The sequence below is a fragment of the Lepus europaeus genome, chromosome 6 (assembly GCF_033115175.1).
Source record: "Lepus europaeus isolate LE1 chromosome 6, mLepTim1.pri, whole genome shotgun sequence".
Lineage (NCBI taxonomy): Eukaryota > Metazoa > Chordata > Mammalia > Lagomorpha > Leporidae > Lepus > Lepus europaeus.
The window spans coordinates 87,346,804-87,360,572 of record NC_084832.1 but is presented as its reverse complement, the minus strand read 5'-3'; the positions used below and the strand labels follow the sequence as shown (position 1 = coordinate 87,360,572).

Genomic DNA, 13,769 nt, shown 5'->3' with positions numbered 1-13,769 from the left:
TAAATAAAGCTTTATTATAATTATGTATGCAGAGGGAAAAACATGGTATCTGTAGGGTTTGGAACCCACTATAGTTTCAGGCCTCGATGGGGGGGTGTCTGGGAATGTGTCCCGGCAGGAAGTGGGGACACCTGTCCTATTGGCAGTTGTGATATTGGGGGGGCATTGTTGAGCATTCCTTTCCCCAAGGTTTTTGTTTTGTTTTGCCCAAATCTGGGCCTACCCATGGTGTCTGCACATGAAACTATTACATACATGTCCACTGACGCAACAGAACTCAAACCAACAAAAGTCACTGCTCTGAGTGATGCTGTCAAAGTGGAATCCAGCAGAGCCCATCTGATCCCCTCCAGTATGCAGGGACGTTTGCTAACTCTTCCTGTGTGGGGACTTTCTCCTTGGGGTCCTGGGAGAGACAGCAGAGTGGAGAATACATGTGTGGGCTTCCCACTGAGCCAGTGCAGTGAGCCCTCAGATGTCGCCAGTTTAGGTGTTCTCTCTTCCTTCCGGCCCTTAAGGGCGCAGAGCATGGCCCTGGCCTCTCTGAGTTGCCTCATCCATCGCAAGCAAGACAAGTCCTGGTTAAACGTCAGACTCCCTTTCTCAGGCCCAGGAGATCCAAATGAATGGCAAGGAAATGAACTCAGGTGTGACATGGCCAGAGGCTTGGAACCCTGGCCCAGTGCATCCCACATAATTGGGTTACTCTTAAAAACAGCGGCAACCACAAAACTTGGAGCCAAGGTGCCATTAAAAACCCTTACATAATTGTAGCGGGTTTGGGTTTCCTCTGGTTCAAGTTTTCTTGCCTCTTTGATAATCAGACAATCTGAAGAAAAGCATAGAATTTCAGGGGGGAATCTGCATGACAGGCTCACAATGAACCCATTCAGGAGGCGCCTTTCATGAGCTTAAACAGGATCTGCTCCATTCTTCGTCCCTGGCTTTGCTACAAGGCTCCATTTAAACTTAACCCAACTTGCAGACTTAACTGATCCAGGAAGGACTCAATGCAACCAGCCAGCTACTGTAGCTCCTTTTCCCCCCTGCTGATAAGGGGCCTGCGCACAATGGGCTTTAACAGTTCTTAAATGACTCCATTTTCTCTGCTGTCTTTCAGATGTGCTGCTTACACGACCTTTTGTTCTTCATAAAATTTCACATGGTTTGATTATGTTTTTTGAATGTATAAACAAACACAACATTGACTAACTTTAGAGTGAAACTTTAAAAAATCTTGTAGATGGAACAGAAGTGAAAATCACACGTCATATTGTTTACACAGTTGCCTTTGATATAGTATATTATTATTAACTGTTAGATCTTGTTCAACCTGAAAATATGAGGCTTTTGAAAGTTCTTGAAAATGGAATCAAAAGGGTATTTGCACCCTTATTTTGGTGCAAAAAGTTTTGAAAGACATGCAGTTTTTTTTGTTTTTGTTTTTTTTTTTTCAATTTGCATTTTCCCTGGATGTTTTGAAGACCTCTGGTATTTCTTTAATTTTGAGGTATGCTTCTGACAATTCTAGTAGTACTTCAGCATTGCGCTCCTAGTTTACGCACTTCTGGTCATTTTTACTACCTTATATGTCAATCTATCCAGCATGTCAGTAAAATTGGCCAGGTGGTGAGGGACTGTGAGATAACCGTACTGCTAATATGAGGAGACTTCTAAAAGTTGATAGAAAAATGGAATTAAAAGATAAGTTTATTTTGGTGCAAAAAATGGAAATCCATGTACAGTGCTTTCATAATTAATGTTTCCATGAACTTTCTCAAGACCACCATACTACTCCTGTTCCCATCAGGGTGTATTTGGCTGCCCCAGAGTAGCCGGGGAGGAGGGAGCCCTGACCCTGGAACAGAGAGGGGAATGCTGGGGGATGTATCTGGTCGCCACCCCACTGAGAGCCGTGAGCATCGACACCTCTGAATGGTGGCCCCCAGACTTGACTTGGAACAGGAATCACCGGGATGCCTGTTAAACATGGGGATGCCTGGACCTTGTCCCCAGAGACTGATTCAGTCAGTCTGGGGTGGGGGCCTGAGAATATGCATTTTAACCATGATTAAGCTTGGGTGGTGATCTTACATGATGGGAGTCATTACCCTAAAGGGACTGTGGGGAGACCATACTGCCTCCCCTGTAGCACCTGTTGCCCCCAAGTGAGCAGGGACCCACATCAGGTAGGAGGAGCTCCTGGGCTCATCTCCAAAGGTGCAAAGTGCAGGAGGCCCCAGCTCTCTCCTCCTGTTCCCAGGAGCCTGCCTGCCTCACCCGGGCTGGCTGGGGCTTGAGGATGCCTCTCCCTCCCACCCCAGCTGTGTAATTAGAATCTCAGGGTTGTTATCTGTAGTAATTAATCCAATTGCCCCCTCCCCAGCCCCATTAAAAGTAATTTTAGACTTTTAGAAGCACAGGGCTTTTCCAAAACGGGACTTCCAATTAGAAGTGGATTCTCGAGGGGCCTTTTGGGAATTACGGATGTAACGTGTTTGTTCATTTCATGAGGATGGAAATTTTCCTTGAAGATTGGTTGCTCGATGGTCAGAACAGATGGGAAAATAAGTGCTGGTGATGGCTGTTGGTGTTCACAGCCGTTTGCCCGAGGGGCTGTTAAGTGTTCTGTTGGCGGCATCCACCCCCGTGTGGTTGGCGAACTGGATAATTATGAGAATCTTCAGCTGCCAAGCTTTTTTATGATGAGAATTTTCAGACCCATACAAAACTGGAATGTATGACAAACTCCCATACAGTCATCACTCACTGTCTAGTGTTGTTAAGAGGTTTTGCATTTTCAGCAGTTTTTTCTTTTTCTTTTTTTTCTTTTTTGAGATTTGAGAGGCTGGTTCACTCCCCCAAATGGCCACAACAGCCGGAGCTGGGCTGATCCGAAGCCAGGAGCCAAGAGCTTCTTCTGGGTCTCCCATGTGGGTTCAGGAGCCCAAGCACTTGGGCCATCTTCCATTGCTTTCCTAGGCCATTAGCAGGGAGCTGAATCGGAAAGTGGAGCAGCCAGGACATGAACTGTCATGCTTATGGGATGCCAGTGCCACAGGCGGAGGCTTAACCTACCACACCGGCCCCAAATCAGCCTTTTCTTTTTCTTGAGTTTTGTGGGATGTTTTCAAATGGGATGAAGCCCCTTGAATGAATCGGACTTGTGCTGCAGTGCTTGGGGCATGAGTGCGGTGACCGTGAATGGTAATACATTGTGTCTCCCTCAGGAATGTGTTCCAGAAAACCTCGACCTGAAGAGGAAGATTTTTGCTCAGTTAGACAGCATCGTCGACGACCGCGTCGTGCTGAGCAGCTCCAGCTCCTGCCTCCTGCCTTCCAAGCTGTTTACTGGCCTGGCGCACGTGAAGCAGTGCATCGTGGCCCACCCGGTGAGTGCCTCCCACCTACGGTTGCGCAAGTTGCAGCGAATCCACTGGCTGATGTTTCGACATGCCTCTCCGGTTCTTAGAGGTTTATTTATTTATTTGAAAGGCTAAGTTACAGAGAGATAAGGGGAGACAGAAAGAGAGAGGAAGAGAGCTTGTGAGAGAGCTCTTCCAACTGCTGGTTCACCCCCCAAAGAGCTGCAATGGCCTGGGGCTGGGGCTAGGGCTGAGCCAGGCCGAAGCCAGGAGCCTGGAGCTTCTGGGTCTCCCACGTGGGTGCAGGGGCCCAAGGACTTGGGCCATCCTCCATCGCTTTCCCAGGAGCATTAGCAGGAAGCTGGATCAGAAATGGAGCAGCCAGGACTCAAACTGGCACCCATATGGGATGCCAGGGTCACAGACGGCTGCTTAGACCCATGACACCACTATTCTGGCCCATCAGAATGCTTTATTGAGCTACAGTTCACATGCTGCACCATTTGCTGGCTGAAATTGTATGAGGGGACTTCAAAAATTTTGTGGAAAAATGACGTTGAAAGGTAAGCTTGGTTTTGGTGCTAAGAAAGTTTGGAAGCCCCTGCGTATAAAGTTTACTCAAAAAGTTTATAGAAATGCATGTGATGAAAGGCACGTGCTTGGGTTTAAATCTCCTATTCCTATTTGCCATGAATTTTCAAGAAAATTCATTTGAGGGGAGTGGGAGAGTGAGAGAGAGACAGAGATTCCAGCCACTGATTTACTCCCCAAATACCTACAGTGACTGGGCTGGGGCTGAAGCTGGGAGACAGGAATGCAATCTGGGTCTTCTGCATGGGTGGCAGGGCTCCTAGGTCTCGAGCCATCATTTGCTGCCTGCCATCGGCAGGAGGCTGGGGTCGGGAGCTGGGACTCAAACCCAAGAACTCAGATGTGGAATGTGAGCCTTAACTGGTAGGTGAAGTACCCACCCCTCCATGAACTGTTCGAGGTGTCTCAATAGCTAGAGCACATTTGCAGAGTTATGTGATACCAGCGTTTTACAGAAAGGACTCTGTCCCCAAATCTGTTGAATTCTGTCTGTGTGCCTAACGTGTGACGGCCAGAAGAAGCCATGCTCTGAGGCTTTCACCCTTGGTCACTCACTGTGCAGCTAAGGAGGCTGACTACTAACATAATTCTACTCCCAAAGTCAAAGTGCTTTATTCGAAATGCATACACTGAGTATGGTGTTGTGGAGCTGTCACTTTATTGCGTAGCTCTGAGTGGGGTCAGTCTTGCTAAAATGCCAACTTTGAGGTCTACTCCCAAGATCCTGATCCAGGAGGTCTGATCTGAAGCCCTTCCTCCCCTGTTTCCCCATTCCATCCCAACGTTGTAGTTAACTTGGCATGGTTATTCCTCGGGATCACTATCTGAGGCACCCTGGACAACCGGTTCCCAATTGGCCCGCAAGAACTTGGCGAATCTTCTTGAGGTTAATGTATCAGTGTGAGGAATGGGTAACAAGAGTGGAGATTTGAGCCCTGACTGTGAGCTCAGCCTTTGACCTAGGGGAACCTGGACAGCCTGTTAGGAACAGAAGGCTAACAGGTCTATCCATGCCAAAGACGATGTGTATAATGCTGGCCACACCCTTGGCACAGCCGGGTCATCAGAGGACAAGGTTGGCGAGAAGCCACACAGAGGAGTGAGGCCAGCTTGGGTAGGATCTGGTTGGCCTGATGAAGGGGAAGGGTGTTTGGGGAAGGGCACAGCAGAGACCTGAGGGTCCGGACAGACACAAGCGCAGAGGACCCTGAGGAGGCCATGGCTGGAAGGATACAGGTGCTCAGCTTGAGGAGCAGTAGGAGGAAGTTGGAAGGCTCAGTCACACAACAGGCTGAGTATCCAAAATGCTGGGGACCAGGAGAGTTTCCGAGTTTGGAATATTTGTATGGAGTTTTCTGCTTGAGCGCCCCTAATGGGAAGATCTGGAATCTGAGGTTCTCCAAAAACTTGAAGCTTTCTTTCTTTTTTTCTTAAAAGATTTATTGGGGCTGGTGCTGTAGCATAGCAGGCAAAGCTGCTGCCTACAATGCCAGCATCCCATATGGGTAACAGTTTCAGTCCCAGCTGCTGCACTTAAATGATCCAGCTCTCTGTTATGGCCTGGGATAGTAGTAGAAGACGGCCCAAGTGCTTGGGCCCCTCCACCCATGGGGTGACTCAGGAGAAGCTCCTGGCTTCAGATCAGCCCAGCTCTGGCCATTGCAGCCATTAGGAGAGTGAACCAGCAGATGGAAGATCTCTCTCTCTTTCTGCAATAAAAATAAATAATAAAATAAAATAAAAATAAAATCTTTTTTTAAAAAAATTTATTTGAAAGGCAGAGATAGAGAGAAGAGGGAGGGGGAGAGAGAGAAAGCGAACACTGGTTTACTTCCCAGATGGCTGCCAGCACTGGGCCAGGCCAAAGCCAGGAGCTAGGAGCTTCTTCGGGGTCTCCTACAGGGGTGCAAGGACCCAAGCACTTGAGCCGTCTGCTGCTGCTTTCTCAGGTGTATTAGCAGAGAGCTAGAATGAAAGTAGAGTAGCCAGGACTTGAACCAGCTCCCATATGGGATGCTGGTATTGCAGGTGGAGGACTAACCTGCTGTACCACAACGTTGACTCCAGCCTGAATTTTCTGAGCACCATGTTGGTACTCAGTGAGTCCTGGATTTCAGAACCCAAGCTCTGGTTGTGCAGAATCAAGAGAATCACCATGAGGAATGGAGATCAGCTCAGACACAGAACAGCAGCCTGAGGCACTGGAAGTGCTGCTTTGGGAGGGCGACAAGGGGGCCTTTCTCTAGGGAAGGCAGGGCCCAGAGGGCAGCAGTGGCTGCACAGGACGAGGCCTGGGATTGTGGGCACTGGATTCCTCTTTTGGAGCAGGAGCGGTTGAGCGTGGGGAGGTGGAGGAAAAGGGCAGGGCGTGGAGGCCTGCAGGTGTTGCACGTACATGGCTGCCTGTTTCTGGGTGTGGCCACATGTGGACAATCAGTGGAAAGAGTGAGGAATGGTTACGAAGCACACGGAGACTGGGACCGGTGGAATGTTGGAAAGGAGCAGCCGCAGTCGGTGCTCTGAGAGCTGAGAGAGGTCTGTGCTGAATGCACCTGGATATCAAGTCTATGAAACCTGTTGTCTCTGTTTCTGTGATATCTGTGAGGGTACTTGAAAAATTTCATGAGAAAATAGAATTAAAATATGAGTTAAGGGGTCCAGCACTATGGTGCAGTAGGTTAAGCATCTGCCTGGGGTGTCGCCATCCCATGCAGGCACTGGTTCGAGTCCTGGCTGCTCCACTTCTGATCCAGCTCTCTGCTGTGGCCTGGGAAAGCAGTAGTGGATGGCCCAAGTCCTTGGGCCCTTGTACCCGTATGGGAAACCTGTATGAAGCTCCTGGCTTCGGATCAGCACAGCTCTGGCCATTGTGGCCATTTGGGGAGTGAACCAACAGATGGGAGACCTCTCTCTGTAACTCTACCTTTCAAGTAAATAAATATTTATTTTTTTAAAGACAAGTTGGCTTTGGTGCAAAACTCCTTTTCTCCACACATGGTTTCCATAGACTTTGAAGTGCTCTTGTGCCTGTGCACAGGAAGCACTGTTAGAAATTGTGAGGGTGTCAGCCTGTTGCTTAAACTTCTAGGTTCTTTTTTTTTTTAAGATGTATTTATTTACTTGAAAGTTAGTTACACACACACACACACAGAGAGAGAGAGAGAGAGAGAGAGAGAGAGAGAGAGAGAGGTCTTCCATCCACTGGTTCACTCCCCAGATGGCCGCAACGGCCAGAGCTGCACTGATCTGAAGCCAGGAGCCAGGAGCTTCTTCCGGGTCTCCCCCGTGGGTGCAGGGGCCCAAGGACTTGGTCCATTTTCTGCTTTCCCAGGCCACAGCAGAGAGCTGGATCGGAAGTGGAGCAGCTGGGGCTTGAACCGGCGCCCATGTGGGATGCCGGTACTCAGGCAGTGTCCTTAACCACTACACCACAGCATCGGCCCCAGACTTTCAGGTTCCAGCCAGTGTTTTCACTTTTAAATTAACAATAACAAGAAAACCTAAATGAAATTATTCAAAAGATACCCTTTAAGTTCTTTGAAAAGACTGGCCATGTCCCTGGGATTCTGAACCACCAGATAGGGCAAGGCTACAACTGGTTCACTTTCCTCCTGGCCTCAGCCAACAGAGAGCTGTTGAGTAGTAACCTTTCTCTCCCTTATTCCCACGCTCATCCCATCCCAGCATCCCTTGCTTCTACTTACTTGACCAAAGACCAACACCATGGTTCCAGGAAGTTCAAACCTTATTTTGAAAATGAGTCTCTCTTAGTTGTCATCAAAGACAGAGGTACTTCCCTCTGAAGGAAAGAGAGAACTTCCACTTTGCTTATGGCCTTTTTTAAATACTGAAGGTGTTTGTGGATTCAAAAGGCTTCCATAACCTTGGCAGTTCATGTCAAGGCCTCGGGTGATCACTGACCTCATACATAAGAGTGTTAATTGTTAAATTAACAACAGGAGTCACTGTGCACTAACTTCCCATGCAGAACTCAGTCCTCAAAGAGTTGTATTGTGAGAGTTAATAGTAAAATTTGTTCTCAAAGAATTATTTCAATTTAATGTATTAATTGGAGGATATTCTTACGTCTTATAAGTTTTAGGTAAGCCTAAGTACCCAACTCCATTTCTTGTTTCCTTAGGTGCTTCTTTAATTAATGATAAAACTTGTTCTCAAAGAAAAAAAGTATATTATTGCAAAAATTAAAAGAAAAATAAGAAATAGGAGGAAGTGTGGGAGTGAGGGAGAATGGGGTGCAAAATGTCATTATGTTCTTAAAAATGTTGGTATGAGATACATGAAATTAGCTCCCTTTATATAAATGATTTTAAAATAGTTAATTAAAAATACATATGATTAAAAAAAAAGATGAATCTCTCGTTAACCTTTGTGAAATATTTGTAACCAAAACTGGTGTTGACTAGAGCCAATCAGCCGAAGCTAACCGTCTTCGTGGTTTTAATCCCTTCTTTATTCTGCTCTCCAAGCTCGTCATTCCGCCAAGCTCTGTGGGCATGAGGGTGGAAGGTGCCTTCAGGAAGTTGGGACAGGAGGTTCCCAAACAATCCAGAACCCTGTGTGCTCTCTGAGGGGCCCTTCAGTCCCCAGGCGTCATCGCCTGCACAGGAGCCAGCACAGTGGATGATCGACAACTGCAAAAGTTCACCACCACCCCCACCCCAACCCCTGCGTGGAGGAGCCTGTGTAGCACCTATGCATTCTCTTGGACACCTCATGCAGGGGTGGGGGTTGCACGTGCAGCCCTCCTGCCTTGGGGGCTGGGCAGAGGGCGCTGACAGGGACAGGCATGTGCCAGCAGCGCTGAGATAGTCCAATGGGGCTAAAGGCCTGCTCGGGCCCACGAGTGTGCAAGCTGCATTCTCTCCTCTGTGTGTTCTTCCTCCCCTTGTTTGCCTCATCTGCCCCTGGCTGTGACTCGGCAGTGCCGCCCTTGTGGCTGGTAGGGTGTGTTGGTTGAAGAGAGTCTGAATGTTGGGTTTGGTCCCAATCTTGGAACCTATAGGCCTGCAGCCAAAGCAGCGGAAGATTCTGGTCCCACATTAGCTGCACTTCCTGATCCTCTGCTGTGTCTTTGAGCTGGGCTGGGAAGGGACTCCGGGGGGCGCGTGCCATCTGGAGCCAAGAGTTTGCTGTTCCCAGCAGTGCCCGCTTCCGTTGGGAAGGCCCTGTGTGCTCCCCAAGCCATCTTTTCTGGCTCTCTCCAGGTGACCTGGAAATCATCTGCCCTCATGTCAGTGGACAATTAAATATTTGGTGGACTTGCCGTCTGCGGAGCGCGTGTGTGGCTGTGTGGCCACGTGTGCATCTGCACAGCGCTGCTGTGCTCAGGGGATGCCTTTGAGCTCTCCCTGGAGGGCACAGCCAGGACATATCAAACACTGAGGAGTTAGCACTGCTGGCCCTCCTCCCAGCCCCTGCTTTACCATCCTGGGTAGAGGAATCCACCCAGCCTGGTACCCCTCCCACCTGCCCTCCCCGACTGTGGCTGAACTGTCAATGGCCAGGCTATCCCCTGGGAGCGCAGACCGGCCGGTTGCACCTGCCCGGTGAGGGTGAAGGACGCCTCTGTGGGCTGCCATGCTGGCCTTGATCACATGTGCAGCTCCCGTTTCAGGTCCCCGAGGGGACCAAGAATGCTCCCTTGTCCTCACGCCCTGCCCAGGTTCTTGCAAAGCCTGATGGCCCCTCCCTCCCCAGTCTGTGCCTTGGGCTACATGTGGCCCCTCTGGGAGACCCCAAGCACCTTCTCCTGGGGTCTTTAAGAAATTGCCTTGTTTTCTGGATGCTTGTTTTTCCTGTTTCTGGAGAGCCCCTTTCCTGTTCTCCTTGGGGACAGAAGGCCTGTCAGAAAGGGAGTGGCATTGCAAGGACCAGAGCTGGCCTTTCTGACAGAGTACCCTGGGCTGTCTCCACCCTTCTGCCTTTCTACATTAAGTTTGACAGGCTCCTGTCATTATTGTCAAGGTGCTTCTCTGAGCCTGAAATGGGGGCTGACTTTGTTGGTGAACAGGCTGCCATTCCAGCTCAGACACCCCTCAGCTCCCAGCCTGCGTACTGGGACAAAGAGGTGGGGCTCAGTTCCCACTTCTTTGTCAGTTCTGTGCCCAGGGTCATGGGTGGTGGGTAGCTGGTGCACTACAGGATTCTGAGCTCAAGGGGAATTATATATGCTTAATAATATTATAATTATGTTAATTATGATATTATATAACTATATAATAATTATGTGTATAATGCCCCTTGAGCTCATATATAGGCTGATAAAATGCCCATAGTGTAACATGTAGCACTTGAGCCATTTTTGGGTGCACAGCTCAGTGGCATCAAGTGCACTCACGTTATTGTGCTGCCATCACCAGCATCACCTCCAGAATGTCTGCATCTTTGTAAGACTGAGACTCTGTGCCCATTCCCTTCCTATCCCCTGGCAAGCACCATTCTTTCTCTTTCCTGTTGCTATGGATTTGACAAGCTCTTGTCTCAAAAATCATGGCTCCACCAGTCGAATCCAACAACACATCAGAAAGATCATCCACCCAGACCAAGTGAGATGTATCTCTACCTTGCAAGGATGGTTCAATATTAGCAAATCAATCAATGTGATGCATCGCATTAACAAACTGCTGAACAAAAGCCGTATGATTATAACAATAGATGCAGAGAAAGCATTTGATAAAATACAACACCCTTTCATGATGAAACTCTAAGCAAATTGGGTATAGAAGGAACATTCCTCAACACAAGGCAGTTTATGAAAAACCCATGGCCAGCATCCTATTGAATGGGGAAAAGTTGGAAGCCTTCCCACTGAGATCTGGTACCAGACAGGGATGCCCACTCTCGCCATTGCTATTCAATATAGTCCTGGAAGTCTTACCCAGAGCCATTAGACAAGTAAAAGATATCAAAGGGATACAAATTGGGAAGGAGGAATTCAAACTATCCCTATTTGCAGATGACATGATTTTATATAGAGAGGATCCAAAAGACTCCACTAAGAGACTATTGAAACTCATAAAAGAATTTGATAAAGTAGCAGGATATAGAATCATACACAAAAATCAACAGCCTTTGTATACATACAATGCCACAGCTGAGAAAGAACTTCTAAGATCAATCCCATTCACAATAGCTACAAAAAACAATCAAATACCTTGGAATAAGTTTAACCAAAGAGGTCAAAGATCTCTACGATGAGAATTACAAAACATTAAAAAGTAGAAGAAGATACAAAAAAATGGAAAAATTTTCCATGTTCATGGATTGGAAGAATCAATACAATCAAAGTGTCCATTTTTTAAAAAAAGATTTATTTGAAAGAGTTAAGGAGAGGCAGAGAGAGGTCGGTCTTCTATCTGCTGGTCCACTCCCTAATTGGCCACAATGGCAGGAGCTGTGCTGATCTGAAGCCAGGAGCCAGGAGCTTCTTCCTGGTCTCCCACACGGGTACAGGAGCCCAAGGACTTGGGCCATCTTTCACTGCCGTCACAAGCCATAGCAGAGAGATGGATCGGAAGTGGAGCAGCTGGGACTTGAACTGACGCCCATATGGGATGCTGGAACTGCAGGCAGTGGCTTTACCCGCTAAGCCACAGTGCTGGCACCAAAATGTCCATTCTTCTTAAAGCAATTTACAGATTCAATGTGAAACCAATCAAAATACTAAGACATTCTTCTTAGATCTAGAAAAAATGATACTGAAATTCATATGGAGACAGAGGAGACCTCTAATAGCTAAAGCAATCTTATACAACAAAAACAAAGTTGAAGGCATAACAATTCCGAATTTCTTTCTTTTTTTTTTTTGACAAGCAGAGTGGATAGTGAGAGAGACAAAGAAAGGTCTTCCTTTTTTGCCGTTGGTTCACCCTCCAATGGCCTCCGCGGCCAGCACACTTCGGCCGGCGCGCCGGAGCATTGCGCTGATCCGAAGCCAGGAGCCAGGTGCTTCTCCTGGTATCCCATGTGGGTGCAGGGCCCAAGGACTTGGGCCATCCTCCACTGCACTCCTGGGCCATAGCAGAGAGCTAGACTGGAAGAGGGGCAACTGGGACAGAATCTGGCGCCCTGACCAGGAGTAGAACCCGGTGTGCCGGTGCTGTGCCGGCGCTGCAGGCAGAGGATTAGCCTGTTGAGCCGCAGCGCCGGCCAACAATTCCAAATTTCAAGACATATTACAAGGCAGCTATAATCAAAACAGCTTGGTACTGGTACATAAACAGATGGATAGACCAATAGAACAGAATAGAAACACCAGAAATCAATCCACACATCTACAACCAACTTATATTTGATCAAGGAACCAAAACCAATCCCTGAGCAAGGACAATCTCTTCAAGTGGTGCTGTGAAAACTGGATTTCCACATGCAGAAACATGAAGCAAGACCCCTACCTTACACCTTACACAAAAATCCACTCAACATGGATTAAAGATCTAAATCAATGACCCAACACCATCAAATTATTAGAGAACATTGGGGAAACCCTGCAAGATATTGGCACAGGCAAAGAGTTCTTGTAAAAGACCCCAGAGGCACAGGTAGTCAGCCAAAATTAACATCAGATTGAGAAGTTTCTATACGGCAAGAGAAACAGGAAAGTGAAGAGACAACTGACAGAAGGAAGAAATTATTTGCAAACTATGCAACTGATAAAGGATTAGTAACCAGAATCTACAAAGAAATCAAGAAACTCCACAACAACAAAACAACCCATTTAAGAGATGAGCCAAAGACTTAAACAGACATTTTCAAAAAGAGGAAATCCAAATGGCCAATAGACACATCAAAAAAATGTTTGGGACACTAGCCATCAGGAAAATGCAAGGGCCGGCACCGTGGCTCACTTGATTAATCCTCCGCCTGCGGTGCCAGCATCCCATATGGGTGCCGGGTTCTAGTCCTGGTTGCTCCTCTTTCAGTCCAGGTCTCTGCTGTGGCCCATGAGGGCAGTGGAGGATGGTCCAAGTGCTTGGGTCCCTGCACCCGCATGGGAGATCAGGAAGAAGCACCTGGCTCCTGGCTTAGGATCATCGTAGCTCCAGCTGTGGCAGCCATTTGGGGAGTGAACCAATGGAAGGAAGACCTTTCTGTCTCTGCCTCTCACTGTCAAATAAAAAAATATATAAAAAGGAAAATGCAAATCAAAACCACAATGAGATTTCACCTCATCCTAGTTAGAATGGCTTTTATACAGTACCTTAATCCACTGTTGGTGGGAATGCAAACTGGTAAAGCCATTATGGAAGACAGTTTGGAGATACCTCAGAAATCAGAATATAGTCCTACCATATGACCCCAGCCATCCCACTCCCTGGAATTTACCCAAGGGAAATTAAATTGGCAAATAAAAGTTATCTCTACCTCAATGCTTATTTCAACTCAATTCACAATAGCTAAGATATAGAATCAACCTAACTGACTGTCAATGGAAGATTGGATAAAGAAATTATGGGATATGTACTCCATGGATACTATACAGTAGTAAAAAATGAAATCCAGTCATTTGCAACAAAATGAAAGAATCTGGAAAACATCATGCTGAGTGAAATGAGCCAGTCCCAAAGGGACAAATACCATATATTCTCCCTGATCTGTGACAATAACAGAGCACCTAAAAGGAAATCTGTAGAAGTGAAATTGACACTATGAGAAGCAATGGCTTGATCAGCCCTTGTCTTGACTGTCAAGGAACAGTTTATTTTTTTATTATTTTCTACTTAATACCATTGGTTGAACTCTTAACATAGAATTAATCATAGGTGTATAAAGTCAATTGAAAATAGATCCCAG

The 13,769-nt window shown here is 47.3% G+C and overlaps 1 protein-coding gene across 1 annotated transcript in view; it reads left to right on the top strand.

Annotated features, from left to right (window-relative positions):
• The window catches only part of CRYL1 (crystallin lambda 1), a 117,243-nt gene that overhangs the window by 72,597 nt on the left and 30,877 nt on the right, over nt 1-13,769 (top strand). Inside the window, exon 4 of the mRNA XM_062195405.1 lies at nt 3,231-3,392. Within this exon, the coding sequence (XP_062051389.1) occupies nt 3,231-3,392 (162 nt within the window). The remainder of the gene's footprint in view (nt 1-3,230; nt 3,393-13,769) is intronic.